Source organism: Mustela putorius, unplaced genomic scaffold (assembly GCF_011764305.1).
Source record: "Mustela putorius furo isolate JIRA1106 unplaced genomic scaffold, ASM1176430v1.1 tig00003834_pilon_pilon_pilon, whole genome shotgun sequence".
Taxonomy (NCBI): Eukaryota; Metazoa; Chordata; class Mammalia; order Carnivora; family Mustelidae; genus Mustela; species Mustela putorius.
Window position 1 is genome coordinate 37,610,682 of NW_025421987.1, and position 21,159 is coordinate 37,631,840.

The following is a 21,159-nucleotide window of genomic DNA, read 5'->3' on the forward strand; positions in this document are numbered from 1 at the left end:
TTTCTGGCTTCCCGCAACCCGTGCTCTCTGAACTGTAACTCCAAGACCCCCCAAGAAAAGCCTTTGTTCTTTTTTCGGTTTCACTACCTCCTGTTATTTCACACCTGCTTGACGTTGCGAGTTGCGGGTCCTGAGTGCTAAAGCCCAACGGATGACTCCTCACCTCCCCCGTTTTCCTTCTGTCCTTGAAATTAAAATGGAAAAAGTGTATCCCCCACCCCACAGAGCTTTCTCACTTTCACCAACCGTCCCCTCGAGAACTGGAAACGTTTAAAGGTGGGGGAAAGTTGGAAGCTTTCCCATGAAGCGCTCGGAGCTAGTATCAGGGCGGAGACTGGCCCGCCTCCCCTGAGCCAGAGACGCTCCGCGCGCCGCGGTGAGATCCCCCGGGCTTTCCAGCTGAAGCCGGCAATCGCGCGCGGCCGGGAGCGACGATGGGGAGGCCGGTGAGCGGGGCCGGGCGTGGAACCAGGGCGCCGGGCGGGGGATGTCGCGTCGGCCCCGGGGACGGCGGCGGGCTCCGCGCGTCCGGCTGCGGCTGGCCCGGGACTGGTTCGGCGCTGGCTTCGGGGCCGGCGCTCTCCCCGCGACGCTTAGCCTTGCGGAGAAGAGGACTTCGCCTCGAGGAGGGTGGTTCCCAGGCTGGTCCTGGAGTCCCGGTACTCGGTGCCAGTTGTCCAGGAAGGATGCTGCCAGTCGGGGGCTTGGGCGACGGAGACGCTTCTCTCGAGATCACGGCGGTCCTCCGAGGGGAACTGGGCCGGGAGGCGCGCGCGGGCGGCCGGCGGGTCCTCTGGGCAGGCTGGCGGCTGGGCTCCCAGGCTCCGGCTCGGACGCAGGAAAGCACACCCTGCTGTACTCTGTCCCAAGAAAGGGATGGCTGCTTTGGCTCCGTGTTGGCGCACAAAGCTGGGCTGGGCGCTGCAGAATTCAGGGCTCGCTCTCTGCCGGAGAGCTCTCTCCCTCCCGGATGCACCGGCCTCTTTTCTCCATCCTTCGGTCCTTTGCCTTGTGAGCCAGAAAGGGCCAGATAAATCAGGGTTAAACCCCAGAGTATCCAAGAGAGACAGACATTTTGTTTATTCCGGATCTGAATGAGCGGATTTTTATTTACATTGGGATAATTGAAAAGAATCGTAACAATACAAAATTAAAATCCAAATACAAGTAATACCTCAAGGTATTTTTTTTTTTTTCTATATATGGTTTATTGGCAAGACAGCACGGCCAGTCATTTCAGTATCTTTCTTAACAAAGGAGAATGGTGGCCTGGGAGCGCGTGTTTACTCCGCGCACTGGGCACTGCTAATCTTCACAACCATCCTTCAGAGGAGGAATGGTTATGTGATTTTGCAAATAAGAAAACAAACAGAGAGGTTAATTTTCACGAGTCCATGCAACTACACATGGTGGGAGCAGATCTACACCTAGAAACTCAGGGGGAAGAGGCATGGATAGGAGCAGTTGGCTGCCAGAGGGAAGCTGTCAGGTAAGACAGGTCTCTGGGAGCCCTGGCCCTCTTGGCAAGGGGTAGACGTGGATTTGTCCATTTTCATTTTGTACTCTCTATGTGTGATTTGATTAGTGGATTTTTTTTTTAAGTTACCGAACATGTTTTGGGATTTACTGTACCTTAGGCACTGTATTAGTCGTTTACATGCTTAATTCTCATAGTAACCCAATGTAATGACAACAATTTTATTTAGTGCTTACTCCTATCAGTCACTATTCTGGGAGCATTGCATGTGTTAACTTGCTTAGTCTTTTTAACAGAAGGGTTGGTGCTGTTATTTTTTACTGCATTTTGGGGAGGTAAAGTCATTTGTCCTGGCTCACACATCTGGTATTTGTGTTAACCCCAACTCGTCAGTCAGCTAGAATAATTGTGTATATAACAAGGCTTTTCTTCTAATTCCCTTGCCTCAATAATTGTTTTTTCCCTTCTTCAACATTCTTGGCTCCCATCTCACACACTATGGTGTGTGTCGACTTTGTGTCTTATCCTAAAACACAGATTTTTACTCTGAGAGCCAATCCATTCTGTATTCCTCATCCTCTTTGCTAGAATTTGGGTTTTCATGTGTGGGAGAGGCATACGGTTAAAAAAAAATGGTGTGGAAGTAGAGTGGCAAAGAAGACTTAAGTTTTGGAAGCGAAGGTGTTGAGACAGCAAGAGCCTAAGCATTTGAGTTTTAAAAGCGTCAACATTGGAAAACAAAGGACATACGTTTTTCCAGATGGGAAGAACGCAGGGGATGGGGGAACCTTAAAATACAAATAAGGTTTGTATTTTCTACGCTGGGAGAGCAAAGAGGGCCTGACACAAGCTTGTGTTCTGGAAAGGCAGGCTTGTACCTGATCCCTGTGAGTGGGGAGGGAGTTCAGGAGCGTGATAACTAGAACTTACAGGGAGGTACTGAAATCTAAGAACAGAGAACACCTGTGCCTTGCTTATCTGGGGCAAACTCTGGAAAGAGACCAGTCTCCTCATCGCGACAAGACAAGAGTAAAACAGAGATGGACAGATCCATGGGAGTCCAGGCAGAGAGCCTACAGAATTTCCCTTTGCCCCATATAGGGAGAACCCAGGGGCATGGAATCTGGAGAATGAAAGAGGATGAGAGAAGGCACTTTCTTTCTTTCTTTCTTTTTTTTTTTTTTTAAGATTTTATTTATTTATCAGAGAGAGAGGGCGAGAGAGCGAGCACAGGCAGACAGAATGGCAGGCAGAGGCAGAGGGAGAAGCAGGCTCCTTGCTCTGCGGGACTCCATCCCAGGACGCTGGGATCATGACCTGAGCAGAAGGCAGCTGCTTAACCAACTGAGCCACCCAGGCATCCCGAGAAGGCACTTTCTAAGCACAAGGTTTAATTGCACAAATCTTGATGACCATGATGAACGAAGGGCAACGCATCCATCTTAGAGAATGCTATAGTAGATAGATTGTGACAAAGGACTAGTAGCTCTGTCCCATGACTAGGCATTGTGTGAGCCTCCAGGAATGGAGATGCAATGCCAAAGATTGGGACAGTAGTGAAGCGCGGGGGTGGCAGGGGCAATAATTGACAGAGATGATGTGATACTGACTGCAAGGAAGTCTCTACCTCTAGTTGGAATGGCAACATGAAATAGCAACAAAATTCAGGTAAAGATAAATACAGAGAAACCTACATTTCTTACACATCTCTAGTATAGAAGAATGTGTATGGGGGGAAATGACATTTCTCGCCTGTACCCTTCTGAACACACACACGTAGATCAAGTGAAAGGATCCGTGGGGCTACTGTAGAGAGAAGTTCATCTGCCTACATCCCACCCTCTCATTTTATAATAAAATGATACCCAGAATAGCATTCAATTAAATATCATCATGTAAAAATGCCAAGGATTTCTGCCTGGACAGATGAAAACAAAACAATGAAGAAAAAGAAAAAAAACAAAGACACTACTTTTTTGTTGTTTTTTAAGATTTATTTATTGATTTGAGAGACAGCACACGCCCACAAATGGGAGAGACAGAGGGAGAGGGAGAGGGAGAGAGCATCTCAAGCAGATTCTGCCCTGAATGCAGAGCTGGTGGTGAGGTTTGATCCAGGGACCTGGAGATCACGGGCCAAAACCAAGAGTTGGACACTTAACCAATTGTGCCCCTCAGGTGCCTCTGGATATTACTATTTTTTAAAAGGTACGGTTCATCTAAAACTTGTAGTATTTTCAGGGACATCTTCTTCAGCAAATTTCAAGGCAGTTGTATCTTTCTGAAAAGTGGTTCCAACCCCTGAGTTACCGTCTTTGATATTAACGGATGTGGATTATTTGGGAAATGGATGCTGTCCAGCGTGTGTCATCTCTGTGTTTTTTTGTGTGTTTCTCCAGCAGTCTGTTTTCCCTACCCATCCTACATCTTTGAGACCTTGCTCTTGACAGTGGTGGTTTTGAGAGCGAGGCCTCAAAGTGCTAAAGGTTGCCATAATGTAGGAGCCATATTGCTGCTGAGCATGCTCTTTTATTTCTTCCATCTGTAGTCTCTAGTTCTGCATCCACAAAACCAATGTTATCTGGTGGTTAAAATGTTAGCTGCAGCATTCCCTGAGGTGGCCATGGGATTGAAGCTTCCTTAGCTTTTTGTCCACATGCAAATGCCCATGTCTTTGCTTTGCTTTCTGTCTTCAGGTGTTCAGGAGGTCCTTCTGTCGTCTGTCTGCCTACAGATTGATTTGGTTCTTTGCAGCAGTGATGCCATGCAGGGCGAAAGGTAAAAAGATACCCAGTTCCCCTGCATGGGGTCCAGGGAGCACAATTTCTGGAGGGGAGACATCTGGCTAGTGTTGTTTGTGCTGTGCTAGTTCGTTTGTCTGCATGAATTATTTAAACATGTAATTTGCTTGGAGGAATGGGAGTGTTTCTTTCTGCTTTCCACATTTTTGGTTTCGAAATGGAAAACGATTTTGAATATTTAGAAACTGTTTCTAAGGATAAAACCAGACGTGAAGAAATTCTTTCTAAATTAAGATGTTTTTCACCCATCAAAACAAATGAGTTCTAAATGTTATTTAAATATAATTTCCTATGTTTATAAAGATATGGAAACACTTTGGGGGTCTGAATGAATATACCCTTCGTAGAAGGTAATCTGGTAGTAAGCTTTTAAACTGGGCATACCCCTCCTTTGCAGAAGACTGTGGAAAATAATGAAATTATTACATAGGTTCACAGTCTATATAAAGTCTATATGAAGCATATGCCTGTGCTGTCCACGTACTCGTTGAGTTCCCTACTTGTGCCAGACCTTTCTCCTCTGTTCCATGGGAAAGCATCCCCTCACTTCGCTGACCTTCTGTCACCTTCCACGTGCTGTTGCTTTCTAATCAGCCTTCCCAGTTGGGGACAGGGCAGGCTTCTCACCATCCATAGCACAGGCTTTACCAATGGACCAGAGGGACTTTAAATGGCATTCCATAGAAGCATCAAAGAATTGTAGACTTTCCATTAAATTATTTCTTCCATAGTCAAATACAAAAATCACCTAAGAGGTTGAAACTCTAACTTGGGTTTCTCTTCTACTCTACATTCTAAAAGCAGCAATTTCTTCAAATCTCTTCTCTGCAAAATCTCAACAAACTTTCAGAAAACCCCAACAACAGGTATAGCCTCCAGAAGTTATCACATCTACCAAGAGTGTACATCCCAGGAGTGTACTCCTGGGTTCCAATTTGTGTCTGTTGCTATACCTATCTTGTCATCCTTACCTTAACATTTTTGAAGGGCCACTGAGAGGATAGTGCTTCTTTTTTTTTTTTTTTTTTTAGCTAATTATGCTAGCCAACATGTTCTCTCTGTTACTCATTTAAAAAAAAAACACAGATTTTGGTGCTTTTTAAATTAAGTCTACATGTTGTCTACCATTTCATTAATTTGTGCTTTTATCCATATTAATTCACTTGTTTTTAATCTTTTGGGGGCCTGGGATGTTTGGATAAATGTGTGGACTCATTTTTCAATCTCTCTTATGTCCTAGTGAAGTTAGGATTAAATATTTCCTTCTGAAAATGGCTTTATCAATTTCTATGGACTTTAATACATTCTAGTCTCCTTGTTATTTATGGTAATTGATTAGTCTTGCTATGATTTCTGGTGTAATTAGAGTTGAAAGAAGTATGTAAATTTCTTGTTTATTGCATTGTGATCAGTGTGCAAGATCATAGGGTAGGAGGTTTTTTTGCATCCTGTTTCAAGTTCAGTTTGGGGGAATGTAAAGACTGTGTGTTCTCTTTGGGTAAAAGTTTATAAATACATACTTACATATACATACACATATAATTTTTATATGTAATGATTTATATATAAATATTCACTTCAAAACTTTTCATCCTTATATTTGACTTTTTTGTTTTATCTATATTTTTCAATTTATGGAAGTGAAAATTCTGAGAAAACTATGGAAAATTATTTTTGTGGATTTAAAATTTTTCTTTTCAGTTCTATAGTTTTTTATATGTTTCATTTACGTTGTTAGGCACAGAAAGGTTTGTTTGTGTGTTTGTTTAAGGATTTATTTTATTTATTTGAGAGAGAGAGAATGTGGGGGGTAAGAGGGGGAGAGAGAGAGAGAATCTCAAGCAGAGTTCTTGCTGAGTGCAGAGCCTGACCTGGAGCTCAATCCCATGACCCTGAGATCATGACATGAGCTGAAATCAAAAGTTGAATGTTTAACCGACTGGGCCAAGCAGGCGCCCCAACATAAAGCTTCTTTTATCATTTTGGAGAATACATTTTTGTCCCTCACAGTGTTTTTGTCTCCCATTCTTCCTTTTCCCTTCTAGTAAGTCTCAAAGTTCTGATGCTGAAACATTCCGGGTCTTTGAATTTTCTGTGCCACATTCTGGAAGAATCCCATGACCTGTGTTTCCTACTTAGCTAGTTTACCCTTTAGTGATGTCCGTTCTGCTAAGTCCTCCAAATCGTTAAGATTTTGCATTTGTCATTTTCTACAACTCTGATTTCTACTATTTACAATGCTGGCTTCTTTTTACATTTAAGATATCACATTTATTCATGTCAAAGTGTTTATTGATTTATTATTCATTTGGCATGAGTTCCTGGGTTTGTAGAGTTTTTTCTTCTCTCATTGTCAGCTTTCTCAGATGTCTGCCTAGTTGTTATTATATAAAGATTTCCCGCTGAATCATCTATCATATCAATATGAGTAGCCAGCACTGTAAGGGGAAGAAGTTACTGTCATGCCTTATATTCTGCATGGCATTAAGTAAAAATGTGGGAATGCGTAGATCATTATTTGGCTGTCAAAGCCTTCTGGTACTATATAGTTTTCTGAAACACCGTCTGGTATATTTTTCTACCTTCGGTCCCTATATTCACACTGCTTCCTGGAGGCAGACCCTGCTGTTGCTGCCCCTTCTTTGTAGGGCATGCATGTGGAATGTATAGGGTAGCTACATCTTCTTCACTTAAACGGATCACTCTGCCAATTGTCCATTGGCCCTTCCTTGCTTCTGTACCTCTAGGCATGAACACTCTTGGTGATGCTTCTATTCTCTCTGGCAAATTTTATCTCCAACTTCATTTTCATACTTTCAGCTTACAGGGATTCATTGAGGCATTTCTGTCATGAGGATTTGCTTTCTTGTTTTTTTACTCTGTTACTCTGAAAGTAAACATATTTGAACTTATATTTCTCTAGCAATATCAAGGATGTAGGTAAATATTTTCTTTGCATTTTTCTCTATCTTTTCTATGTTTAACTTTGAACATGCATTTTTTAATCAGAAAAATGTGAATTTTTATGTATTAACTTTTAAAATATAAATGTTCTTTTATGATTCCATGATAAAAGTGGTGACCCAAAATGAAAAAAGGCCACTGAACACACCTGCTTCCTTAAGATGCTCTCTGCAAAATTCTGAGGAAGTCTTGATTGTGACATGGCAGAAAATCAAGCCTGTTAGCCCAGAAAACATGGTCACCTTCAGCAAGAACCATGGGGTTGTGGTCCAGCCCGCCTATAAGGACAAGATAAACATCACTGAGCTGGAACTCAAGAACTCAACCATCACGTTCTGGAATACCACCCTGGAGGATGAAGGGTGTTACAAGTGCCTCTTCAATACTTTTGGTTCTGGGAAGATCTCAGGAATAGCCTGCCTCACCCTCTCTGGTGAGAATCTCTGGGAATACATTGTCTCTGGCTAGAAATGTTATTTTCAAGAATGTTTGGAACATGGTGGTAGTGCCTAGTTTTTCAGGATGCTAACCTCAGAAAGTTTCACGAGAAGACGCTTAGCCTTTCATGTCTGCTATAACTGTGGTTATTGTTATTTGGAAAGCTCACGGGGCTACCCTGAATCTCTGGCTGGAGTTATCTTTGCTCTGAGGAATGGTGTTGTCAGCAAGCGTAAATCAAGGACCATGGTGGGGATAATGGGTTCTTCATAAGTAGTGATATGATTCAGACCTGGCTTTGCCATTAACAGTCATGTGACCCAGGGAGCGTCCCATCCACTCTCTGAACCAGAGTTTATCTATCTGCACAGTAAGTACATAATCAATCATCTGTAGGGGTTGTTAAAGCTCTAACAGTTTTGGATCTAAGGACAGAGCCAGATTGGGCCTCGCCAGAACCAGTCGTTGTGGTCCCTCTCATTTTGTTCCAACACATTCTCTCGGGTTTGGTGAGGAGACGTTCCACAGAGACCCTTCATACCTGATGTCGACTAGGTATTTAACTGGATAACAAGCACTCTGTTAAACCCAAGAGGCTTAGTTTGTCATAATTCTTTTCCTTTTAACTGACACATAGTTGAGATCAAGAATTGAGAAGTAGCAGTCAGGGTAACTTTGGAGCGTAGTACACTTGGACCTAGTTTTAGAAGGGAAAAGAGTCGTTCAGACAGGGTTATCAGGAACGTTCAAGTGAGAGTCTGAGCACACCAAGAATACTGGACACGGAGTAAGAGGAGGATAAGTAAACGAATGCAAGGGGGAGGTATGGCAACAGCAAAAAAAAAAAAAAAAAAGGTTTCCTTCACTTATTTCGCCGATACTGAGTACTCTCGGCATGATCTTATGCCAGGTTTTCTTCTGGACTCTATTTCTTTTGTTTTCTTTCTCTCTTTGCCTCTTTGTCTCCCCTTTTTCCTCTTCCCCCTCCCTCCAATCTTCCCTCCTTCTTTCCTATTCTTCCTTCCTCCTTCCCTCCCTCCCTCCTCACTTTTCTTCTTTTCCTTCTTTTGTCATTTTTTTCTCATTTCCGTTACTTTTTCTTTTCTTCTCCTTTTTTTTATCATCTCTTTTCTATTCTCCTTCACTCATAAACTTCGACATATATATATTTTTTGTTGTTGTTTGTTTGTTTGTTTGTTTGTTTTGTTACCAGAAAACTATACTCCCCTGAGTCTTGCGGATAGTAACCCTGTTCTTTTCCACACCGATCCTTTCTAGCCACACCCGGTAGCTTCCGTCTGGAGCTTCCTTTGATGCTCCAGAGAACCCTGCCCACCCAGTCTCACCATGTCTCACCACGTCAACCACACTCCTCTTCCTTCAATTTTATCTGTCTTCCTCTTCCTTCAATTTTATCTGTCTTCCCCTACTGCCCATTGACTTTAGTAATCTGAGTGTTCTTTGGAAGAAGCCACAGTCCTCTTGCCCCATATCCTCTAGCCCACTGCCCCCCCCACCACCTCTTGAACCTCTAAACACAGACCAGGCTTTCCTTTAGCTAGTGGCCTTTAATTATCTTGTAGGCTTCAGAGCAACCACAGGAAAGCCATCCTGTGTTTGCTCAGCTGAGATAAACTGTGTATTCAAAGTACACAATGAAAAATAATTCATGGGTCAAGGGACTTTTTCAAAAGGAACATGGTAAAAGCTGGACTAACATAATATGCTTTTCTTGTAAGCTAGTCATTTTCTCTTAATTCCATCAGGTGATCTCCAAGGTCCTTTCAACTGTCATTCTGCGATTTTCTTGTTATCAGCAGTGAATTTCCAATTTACATTTTCTGTAGATACTCCAAGCAGGGTCTTTCCAAGTCTCCTCCACACATATCATTCCCTGCTCCAGCTCCAAGCAGAGAAAAGCCATCTCTAAGCAGCAGCCCCTCTGTGGGCTCTCAGGTCTGAAACCGCCCTGGGGCTTCTGAGAGGTCAGCCTCCCTCTTTGGCAGTGCTGACAGGTGACCTCTGTCAGACTGTGAGAGGGACACCCAGAAGAAGCCAGAGATGCTGCATTGCCTATGGAAAAGGAGAACAGAATAATTAGGTTCTGGACTATGTGGGAAAGAGGATCCTCTCCACCCGCTCAGCTAATTCCCCTACAGACAAACTGTAGAGAGGATTTTTCTTGCTCCAGGTTTGTCCTAGGCCAGTTTCTATCCTGCCGGCTGGAGGATTAGACACAGAACGAACTGAGGAGCCCCAGTTTGGGTCAGGTGCGCCACATCTCACCTCTTGAGCTCCCAGTGTCTTTCTGTAAAGATCTTCTTCCATCCTCTGAAGAGAATGTGGTGCTTAACTGATGGCAGACCATCTTTCTTTCTTTGTTTCTTTCTTTCTTTTTTTTTTTTTTTTGTCCCAGTACAGCCCACAGTGTTCCTTCACTATAAATTCTTCGAAGACCACCTGAATATCACTTGCTCTGCCAATGCCCGCCCAGCCCCTGTGATCTCCTGGAAGGTGTCTGGGTCAGGGATTGACAACAGTACTGAGGTTCTCTCCCACCCCAATGGGACCACATCTGTCACGAGCGTCCTTCAGGTCAAAGACCCCAAGAGTCAGGTGGGGAAGGAGGTGGTCTGCCAGGTGCTTCACCTGGGGAACGTGACCAGCGTCACGCAAACTGTGGATAAAGGTAAGAGAAGGCTGTGGGTGGATCCATGTCCATACAACTGGCAAGTGGTGAATGTTCTACAGAACCTCTTGGCCACTTAGCCAAGGAGTTCATAAGGGAGAGAATGGAGTGAGTGGGGAAAGAAAAAGAGAGTTGAGGAAACGAGTAAAGCCAGTTTTACTTTGGTAACTGTGGTATGTTGCCCACATACCACATGCATTTGCTGAGATCTATCTGTGCATTTTTTTTTTCTTTCCCCATGCCACTAACGTCTGTTGGGTGCCAGGTTTGGGACTGTTGAAACATGACAGTAAGCAGGACTTTGTCTCTTTGTTCAGAAAGTTTCGATTCCACTGGGAATATCCAGTGGGCAATGATAAAACTGTGTGAAATGCTTCGTTGGAAAGCCACGGTGCACTCCGGTTCACCCTGGGAGGACTGAGTGGGGAGGAGAGGCTCAGCTCGGTCTGGAGGCATCAGGAAGAGTTCCTGCAAGAGGTGCCATCTAGGAGAAGGGCTCTGCATCATTTACACTGTGGAAGAGGGGCCACAGATCTTTTAAGAAAGGGGTTGATCTGAGAATGTTTTCCTCACCCCTTTGAAACAAACTGCCTCCTGAGCAAGACCCTTTTTTGCTTTCTTGTGTTTTTCTCTCTAAGCTTCTCACTCTGGACCTCATGGACACAAGAAGGGAGGCTTGTGGGTGGGAGATTAAAGGAGTGGTAGTTTTAGGCACTTTGGGAATAGCCACAATTTTCTTTCTCTGTGTGGCTTTGAAGCACCAGTCATAAGCTTCCTCCAAAGGTACTGATGCTTTTTTCTTCAAGGAGAAATTTTTTTTTTGAAGATTTTATTTATTCATTTGAGACAGAGAGATAGAGACAGAAAGAGCATGAGCAGGTGGAGAGGGAGAAGGAAAGGGAGAAGCAGACTCCCCGCTGAGCAGGGAGCGTGGTACGGGGCTCCATCCCGGGATGCTGGATCATGACCTGAGCTGAAGGCAGATGCTTAATCATCGGAGTCACTCAGGCGCCCCTTTCAGGGAGCATTTTAAGCACTAAAGCTTGGGAAAACTTTCCCCTGTCTGCCTTATGGATGTGGTGGCCTCTGGGGACCATTTTTGGTAGTCATTTTGGGGGTCCTTGAAAAAAGTGGACTAATCAAAATGTCAACATTTAAGTAAATTTGGGCAAAAGATTTGTGGTCTTAGATCTGGACATTTGTAAGATACCTTCAATTTCAGCCAAGGCAGAGGGTAAATTCCTGAAGAATTTCTTGTTCTGAAGAATGAGAAGCTGAAAAGGAACATGTCTTGTCCAAGAATGCCAAAACTGACTTACGTTATTTATAATGTTTATACGTCATTTGTGTAACGTTTGTTTACTCCACAAACATTTACTGAAAGTCATCCATGCTTCAGGCATTTATCATGCATTGTAACTATGGAAGTTAGATGCATCTCTGTCTGAACAGGTTCAATTGAATTAGGTAATGTGACAAAGCCCCTACAGAAGGATGGGGAAGACGCTGGGAACTATGGAATCAGGAAGCTCTTTCCCTGCTGTAGTATTGTGGAGTGACATTGAGGAGCCTTTGGAAAGAGAATTAATAACAAAGACATAGATGAGAAGAGATACAATAAAAACATTGAGATGAGTTGGGGTTGGAATCATGAAATTCATGATTTTTTTTTTCCTTTATTTTCTGCAACTTCTTCAGTAAATACATTATTTTAATGGGCTTTGACCTCTGGCTAAGCTTTGGTTCTCCCCCTTACTAGGCTGATTTGGGGGCTTATTTAGCTTCTCTGAGCCGCAGTTTTTGTTTTGTTGTTGTTGTTTTTATATGTGAGATGATGATAATAATACCTAACTCTTGGGTTGTTTTGAAGATTAAATGAAATAATACATTCAAAGCCCTTAGGGGATAGTAACCACAGAAAATGTGTGGTTAGATTATTATTAACATAATGTTATTGAAATAATATGAAAACATGAATGGAGACCTCAATAGGTATATATTTGAATATAATTTTCATTGAACGCTCCACTCTAGGAAAAACTTCACGATTGCTTGACCACTTTTTGCCTCAACAGTTTTTGCTTATGACTTTGTTTCTTCTTTCTCTCCCTTCACCATCTATAGGCTTTTGGTTTTCAGTTCCGCTCTTGTTAAGCATTGTTTCCTTGGTAATACTCCTGGTTTTAATTTCTATCTTATTATACTGGAAACGTCATCGGAACCAAGACTGAGGTAAGTTATCACAGGAAGTACAAAGAAGGAAACAAATGATTTTTTAATAGCACTGTGGGTGGCACAGGAAGATGTAAATAAAGGTTGGCAACCATGTGTTCTGCTTGTTGTTGCTGGTGTTTTAGAAGACTTTGGGGTTCATTTTCATGCAGTTGGACATTAAACTGGATATTTCTGCTTTCGTTTGCTAAGATCATTTAATGGCTAATTATTTGTAAGTTAAGAGTAAGGGTTGTTGAGAGCAAATGTGGAAAATATTTGTCTGATCACTGTAGAGTCAGCTGATAGCAACACCAGAGGAAAAAATTCTCAGTACCCATGCTGTATTCTTCTGCCAGTTAATGGGAAAGATAATCTCTTTTCCTTTTACAGCACTCCCCAGGCCAGCTACTTCTTGTAAGAGACTCTGAAATTTTCCAGTATACTCACTAATTAAGTAGTATTTTCTGTTATACTCTAACTATGTGTCAAACACTAGAGGCAGCATACAGGTGACCTAGACTTATAACTAGGTCATGTTATTCTATCCTTATAGACTATAAATTTTTCTTTGTCCCTTCAACAGCTCTCACAATGTCTTATGTATATTAAGTGCTCAATAAACTTTCATTAAGAAAGTGAATGAATCATTGGATGGTTGGATGGATGGGTGGATGGACAGATGGATGGATAGATTCTCCAAGTGAGGTTTTCAATTCTCTTTTTCTTATTTTATTTTATTTATTTATTTTTGAAGATTTTATTTATTTATTTGACAGACAGAGATCACAAGTAGGCAGAGAGGCAGGCAGAGAGAGAGGAGGAAGCAGGCTCCCTGCCGAGCAGACAGCCTGATGCGGGGCTCAATCCCAGGACCATGGGATCATGACCTGAGCCGAAGGCAGAGGCGTTAACCCACTGAGCCACCAGGCGCCCTCTTTTTCTTATTTTAACTTCAGTACCTCATAAAAGTTGAGTCTAAAATCTTGGGATATATTATAAAATGAGATGCTATAAAACAAGAGGATTCAGCTAGAGAGAGAGAAGTATTTTTTTGTTTGTTTGTTTTCAGGAGGCAGTGCATAAGTTATTAAAGTTAATGCAAAGCTTCAGTTTATGGTATGTGTGATGGGGATTTCCAAGGGTTAAAAGGCTGATACGGTAGTTTTTTCCATCTCAGATGACTGAAAGATAGAGAAGGAAAAAACTGTTGGTTTTTTTTTTTTTAATTTTTTGGTCTGAGAAACTTCTCTTTTTTTTTTAAAAGATTTTATTTATTTATTTGACAGCAAGAGAGAAACAGCGAGAGCAGGAACACGAGGAAGGGGAGCGGGAGAGGAAAAGCAGGTTTCCTGCCGAGCAGGGAGCCCGATGTGGGGCTCCATCCCAGGAACCCCGTATCACAACCTGAATGGAAGGCAGACGCTTAAGGACTGAGCCATCCAGGAGCCCTAAACTGTTGTTTTTTTTTTTTAAGTTAAATCATAAGCTCATATTGTAGGTTTTTCAGACACTTAATTTTGCCTTATGTAAACTACCAGATTAATCCTTGTGATTTTATAAGAATAGCAACAGATCTTCAGTGTCAATGACCCCTTTGCAAAAGTAGATAAAAGAAACTGTTCTGTGGGAAAAGGAGATTACAGATCAGATAATTTTATGCATATAAACATAGGCCCATAGAATTCATTAGTGCTCTGCAGAATGTCAAAGGCAGAAGGCTCTTTGCTTTTACTTTACCCCAAAACATCATTTTTCCCATTAGGACTTGAAGCAAGAGAGGGAAATTGACTTCCTTCCCTAAGATTACACAGCTAATTAACGACAGGCTTAGGGGCTAGAACCCTGGCTTGGTCAGCTGACCTCTGCCAGAATGTTCTTCCAGCTTTGATGTCCTGGAGTCCTGACTTGAAAGGCACTATTGGGTTGCATGTATTTTAGCCCTTGTTTGCTGTTATTGCTATATTCTTTTGGAAAGTGTGAGGAAAGAAGTATTAAGTGTTCAAATTCATCTTAAAAAGTCCCTGTTGGACAAGAATCTTATAATACAATCATTTAAGCCCAAGGTAAATTCCACTAGAATGGGGCACTTGCAAAATCATGGTCCTTTGTTCATTAAGTAGGTCTTGGGTTTTCTGGAAAACACTATTGTTCAATGTTTTTTTCCAGTTCCTGAAACAAGGGGAGTAAACTTAACTTTGTTTCCTAACTTTTTCTCATTTATGAAAATAAACACCTGAACATCTGTAGAAGCTTGCAAGCACTGGGATTGCCGTTTACGGATGATGCCTTCATGACATATGACCAAATCAGTTAACTACATTCAATGTTCTGTGTCACATTTTGGGTGACTGAATTTTTTTGCTGGTTTCAAATATTTTAACAGTCAGATCATTTGGTCCCATTTACTTAAATAGCTAGTAAAACTAAGTGTCGATTATGCTGGAGACTTAAACACTCAAGACCAAAACTGAAGTTATACAAAAAGTTGGGAGAAAGAGAAGAAAACCATAGAAGATGTTGACACTTTAAATTTCTTTTAAAAATTCTGATTATCAGGGCACCTGGGTGGCTCAGTGGGTTAAAGCTTCTGCCTTCAGCTCGGGTCGTGATCCCAGGGTCCTGGGATCGAACCCCATGTCGGGCTCTCTGCTCAGCAGCAAGCCTGCTTCTCCCTCTCTCTCTGCCTGTCTCTCTGCCTACTTGTGATCTCTGTCAAATAAAGAAATAAAATCTTGAAAAAAAAATTCTGACTATCAATTTGTGACAAAAGTGAATGGACCTACTGCATTTGCTTCTCTTTCCTTGCCCTTACTTTGGGTTTTCTCTTTTTATCTTCTCTTTTTCTTTTCATCCTCCTAAACACCTAATGCTTTTGGATGGGCAGGGAAACATGATCAGTCAAAGATGACACTCAGTTCCTGAACCCAGTGACTGGAACAATGGTGATGTGTTTAAAGATAAAGAAGTGAAAAGGGGGAACTGAATGTGTGTGAGCGGGTGGGTGCTTCTGTCCAAGGTTCATGCAGAGAGAAAGAGGAGATGAGGGATGAATTAACTCTTGAACTCACTGAATGTGAGTAGAAAAGAATCCTCTCTAGGAAGCTACTCAGTGGTAAGATGAATCTAGTTAAGTAAGGTTTGGCTCTGTTAAATAAGGAAGTACGGCAATAGCAAAGTCTATGTTAGATCAAAATCACTTATTCTTTGCACACAAAGCACAAGCAGATGCATAGTTTTGGGATAGAGGCATGATCTCTAATGATGAGGTTATTTTTGTAGAAAAAGTAGACTCTCTTTTTCTTGAGATCCTCTTTAATGCCAAAAAGAATGGTGTTCTTTTCACCAGTAAAGGTGCACTCTGGAGGAAGGTATGATGACTTAGAAGCATTTTTCTCTTTGTAGCATTCCTGATGGGATCACTGCAGTTACTTCCCATGAGACTACAGCAGTAAGATAATAGGTTGAAATGTTTTCAAAGAACATCCTCTTTTCTTTCTCTTTTGTGAATCCAGTGCTTTATTACTAAAATAGAAAGTGAAAAAATAAAATAAAATTTCCTAGGGAAATTTTCTCCCATTTTATAACAGTTCTTGCTACTAAAGCCATGTTGATGTCATAAAATTTGCCCCTTCCACATATACTACAATGAAATTAAATTTGGGCTTGAGAATAACCTTTTACTTCTTATTAGTCAACCCAGCAATGATTACATGCTTCCCAGAAACTAACCTCACTTAGAGGCAGATCTTAATAGACAGATAACCACCTCGGTCTTTGAAATTTTTGCCTTGAGTCCTAGTTTTCTTTTGTTTGTTTGAGCCGAGGCAGAATTGGCAAACAATAGAAAATTTAGACATTCTTATGAAGTGTGTATGCCAAATTTCACTTTTTCTTCAAGTACTATATCAAATAACAGAAATGCCCAATGAACAATATAATGAAATTAGTGACCAGTTAGGATAAGACAAAGAGTATTTGCTTCTAAAATAATAAGAATCTTTGCATTGTATATAAACTGTACTTATGTCTGTCTCCCTGAGGCAGGCTGCATGAATGGTAGCCAACATCCTGCTGCAGTTTCCTCATAGCTCCAAGCAGAAGAAATGAGGTGTTTTAATAAGAAAAATGTGAGGCAATCTTTATTGAACTGCTTAGGTCAAAAATGCTGGGAGAAATCTTGCATTCCAACATATTTTTCTACAAGAGTTTACCCTTGAAAAGGGGCGGAAGCCATCCATCATATCAAAATGTCATGACCAGTTGACAGAGTTACTCGCCAGCAGTACCTTCAGTCTCGACCTTCTTGCCCACGCTGTTCTGTTTTTTACCACAGACAGCGGACACTGGAATTTTTGGCAGGTTTTAAATATTCGAGTTTCTGGTAGAGAAAACTGTATTTATTTACTTAAGATTACACAAAGAATGAGAGGTAGCACCAAGATAAAATCCCAGATCTTTTCATGCCTTTTCAGTTTAGGTGCTGGAAACCTGGTAGCCCAGGAAAAGCCCCTGGAAGGTCTACTTTGTGACCATTTCCAGCCCAATGTCCCGTGAGTTAGTATCCAGAGAACAAAGCTCAAGGTCTTATAAATAAAATACATGTCGATTATTTGGAATTCTTTGACTTTCTTTTTCTTTTTTTTTAGCTTTTTTTTACTTTTTTTTACTTTTTTTTTTTTTAAAGATTTTATTTATTTGTCAGAGAGACAGCGAGCGAGAGTGAGCATAGGCAGACAGAGTGGAAGGCAGAGTCAGAGGGAGAAGCAGGCTCCCTGCGGAGCAAGGAGCCCGATGTGGGACTCGATCCCAGGACGCTGGGATCATGACCTGAGCCGAAGGCAGCTGCTTAACCAACTGAGCCACCCAGGCGTCCCACTTTTTTTTTTTTTTTTTAACTTTTAGTCCTAATAGTCCTAAGTGATTCTGCAAGACATTATTTCTTAGAATTACTTATGTCCCTTGGAAAGAGTCATGGTCTCCCCACTTCACATTGGGTCAGAAATGTCCTTATCTTTGCCAATGAAATATGCACAGGTGTATTCTATTCTTACTGATCCTTCTTCAAATATGTTAGGATAGACATTATAAATGTTTGAAGTTAATATCTTGATCTTTCTTTTATCCAGAGCCGTAGAGGAATCACACAGAACCCTGAAAAGTTACACCCTGGTCTACTTGAATCTGACTCAGGAGGAAGGCAGGAGGAAAATGATGGTTCTCTGAGGGACAGAAAGAGCAGAAGAAGTAGGGGTAAAAGACCTAAGAATTTCAAGATTTTCTACTGCCATCTAAGCTACCCCCCAGTGGTTGTGGGAGTTCTAAAAGGAAGTCGTTTTACCTCTCAAGTCTGTTGTAGGACTTGATTTTGTGAAGCAATGAAGTATTGTGCTATTGAATGGAGACTGGACTTTGAATCAGTAGCCACAATTCAGAGGCTGACTCTGGCTCCATCGAAAGCCAACCCTCTGTTCATCACTTTATCTCAATGAGCATCCACACCTGCATCTAGAAAATTAGGAAGTTGGGTGAGATAGTTTGCCATTCTGCTCTAAAAACTGATGTAATTCCAGGGAAAAAAGGAATCAAGAAATGAAGAAGAGAAAGGAGAACACGGGAAGGTGTTAAGGACCAAAGAACTTTTCTGAGATGACCTTTCACCTTTCTGTTGCTGTTTGATCTCTTCCATATAGTTCGTAGGTCCACAAGTGTGTTTCCTCCTCATGTGGTGGTGGTCGTTCTCTACCTGCTCACTGCTCTGTTAGTGAGTGATCTTTCCAGAACCCTTGGTTTCACTGCTGTCCTTCATGCCCTTCTGTGACTGACGTTTAGCACTATGAATATGAAACTGAATTCACTGCAAAGTAACATTGGCAACCTTAACTTTGCTTATCTACTTGTATAGAAAAATAAGTATTGTTAGCCCAGCAGCTCACATTTAAAAAAAAAAAAAATTCCTGTCCCATTTGACTTATAACAGGATCCAGTTGTATACCAATCATTGTGAATTCAAAAGGAAATATATGATAAAATAAAAAGAGGCATTTAGGAAGTTTCAAATTCAGTTCAAAGTCAATTCAAATGCTTCTCTTTCCTGGCTTCTTTTCCCGTGCATTAACTTCTCACAACAGTAGAGAAGGTGCGTATGGGTTTACAAATCCCTTTGTTCTAAATATATTGTTCTAACTAGTGGAATATTTTTGAACTCTTAAAAATCACAAGACCAAATTAGTGACATTTGCAGTGCCTTTTGCTTTCTTGTCTGGGCTCAGTGACCTAAGAACTAAAGTATATGTTGTTTTCACTATTGAATTGGGTATTTGTATATTTAGTAAGCTTTTCATATGTTATTTAATTCTGTATTATTTCTTATATTTGTATTAAGATACTGGATGATTTAAAGTGTCAAATCTAAGTGTTTTGTTCATGACACTCTTTTGGAAAATGTGGACATTAATGATAATCTTTAGATTTTCCCTCCGTGTGGGAAAGCCTCCCCTCCCCTCTCTTACCCACTAGAAGATGCCAGTAACGTTTCTGATTCATCACAAAGTCACAAATCAGATAGGTCACAAATCCTGATCTAGCCAGTGGAAGCTCCATCAAGTTGAAAACTGTGTCCTTTGGATGTGACCTCATCAATGTGAGAGCACTTCCTCATATATGCTCTTTTGGTTTTGTTTTAGATATCAACTTTGCAAACTGATTAGTTTGCTACAGTTCTGAATTTAATCAGAGCTACCACCCTGCCCTGTATCTCAATGGTCAGATCAGGCAGGATAACTAAAGCAGCAATTCTCAAAAATTTAGAATGTGTTTAAAAACATTATTGAGGATCCTCAAGAGCTTTCTTGTAAAGAGAAGTGTTTGCTGATACTTACATTTGAAATTCGTGCTTATAAATTTTAAAAACAAAAATATATTTGCATGCATTCTATTAGCCATCAGAATGACATCAACATTACACATCCCATAGTTTCTGAGAAGTTCCACATCATGACTATGGGAGAATGAGCGTGGAAAAGGCAAATGATGTAGCGGCGTGATGATGCCAGGTTTCGGCTTTTGTGGACCCCCTGAAATGGTCAATGGACAATAGTAAAGACTGCTTATTTAAAGAGTATGCAAAGGAGGAGACCACCTTTTGAGAAGATTTCATGTCTTTCCCAAAGAAACTCTTTATTAAACAGATATATTTATAATGCCTAAGCATTCCATTATTTCATCATAACTTAATGCAGAGAGCCCTAGGACTAATCCTTCTTCATCACTAATACAGGAATACCTCAGAGATATTGTGGGTTTGGTTCCAGACCTCTGCAAAAAAGCAAATAAAACGAGTCGGATGCATTTCTTGGTTTACCAGTGCATATAAAAGTTAATGTTGACAGTATATTGCAGTCTGTTAAGGTTACATTAATGTTATGTCTAAAAGAAACTATGTGCACACCTTACTTTAAAAATACTTTATTGCCTGGGCACCTGGGTGACTCAGCGGGTTAAGCCTCTGCCTTCGGCTCAGGTCATGATCTCAGAGTCCTGGGATTGAGCCCCGCATTGAGCTCTCTGCTCAGTAGGGAGCCTGCTTTCCCCCCTCTCTCTGCCTGCCTCTCTGCCTACCTGTGACCCCTATCTGTCAAATAAATAAGAATAAAATCTTTAAAAAAATACTTTATTGCTAAAAATGCTAACCATCATCTGAACTTTCAGCAAATCAAAGCCACTGATCACAGACCACCTAAAAAATAGAATAGTAATGAAAAAGTTTGGAAAGTTGCAAGAATTACCAACATGTGACACAGAGACGTACACTGAGCAAATGCTTTTGGAAAAATGTCACCAATAGACTTGCTTGAGGCAGGGTTGCCACAAACCTGCAATGTGTAAAACACGGTGTCTGTGAGGTGTGATAAAACAAGGTACACTTGTAATTCAATTAAATTGGCTTATGAAATGGCTTATCAGTTACCTTGGAGGATATTGAGAGAGTTGGACTTAGAGTAATAGGTTGTGATGGACAAGACCTGGGAGGGTCATAGCCAGTGAAGGCAGAAGGAGGAAGGAGTGACCCGAATTCTGTCCAAGAAAGCGGATGCATGCGAAACACATTTCTTGCTCCATGACTCCTGCCCCCTCACCCCTGGGAGGAGCTCATCAACTCCTCCATGCTTATTCTGAATGTTCCAGCGAAGGGTGCTTGTTCTAAATTTGTGAATTGGAAAGAGGCAGTTTGGGCTTTGCATGTTTATATAGGACTGGGAAAGTTGTAAACATTCGAGTCACTTAGAATAATTCAATCACATATTTCTGTTGCTGGTAAAAATTTAGAAAAATTCCAAGGTGGTGATAAACCAGCCTCAAAGACAGGAGAAATCAAAGGAAGCCTTTGTGCTTAAATAGAACTAAAACTGAAGATGAGAATTTGGGGGAGTGTGTAAAAATTTATTAATCACCCACCAGGCAACATTTTATAAATATAAGTTTAAGAGTACAAAATCCATATTGTAACTAGAGATCATAAAGCTTTGGTTAAAACAGTTTTCTTTTTATACAAACAAACTTTCTTCTATGGCTATTCT

At 41.3% G+C, this 21,159-nt stretch overlaps 1 protein-coding gene across 3 annotated transcripts; it reads left to right on the forward strand.

The window, feature by feature from the left end:
* The first annotated feature begins 119 nt into the window (after positions 1 to 119).
* LOC101679691 (OX-2 membrane glycoprotein) lies at positions 120 to 19,779 on the forward strand. 3 transcript variants are annotated; one of them, XM_004761462.3, is made up of 6 exons: positions 120 to 446; positions 4,174 to 4,255; positions 7,355 to 7,675; positions 10,097 to 10,369; positions 12,494 to 12,601; positions 17,710 to 19,779. In XM_004761462.3, the coding sequence occupies exons 1-5, from the start codon at positions 435 to 437 to the stop codon at positions 12,598 to 12,600; spliced, it is 795 nt and encodes a 264-aa protein (XP_004761519.1). In that variant the 5' UTR covers positions 120 to 434; the 3' UTR covers position 12,601; positions 17,710 to 19,779. The 3 variants fall into 3 exon arrangements, with proteins under 3 accessions (XP_004761519.1, XP_044944308.1, XP_044944307.1); XM_045088372.1 differs by lacking the exon at positions 120 to 446 and adding an exon at positions 1,406 to 1,489; XM_045088373.1 differs by lacking the exon at positions 4,174 to 4,255 and having other exon boundaries at positions 122 to 446.
* Positions 19,780 to 21,159: the final 1,380 nt, after the last annotated feature.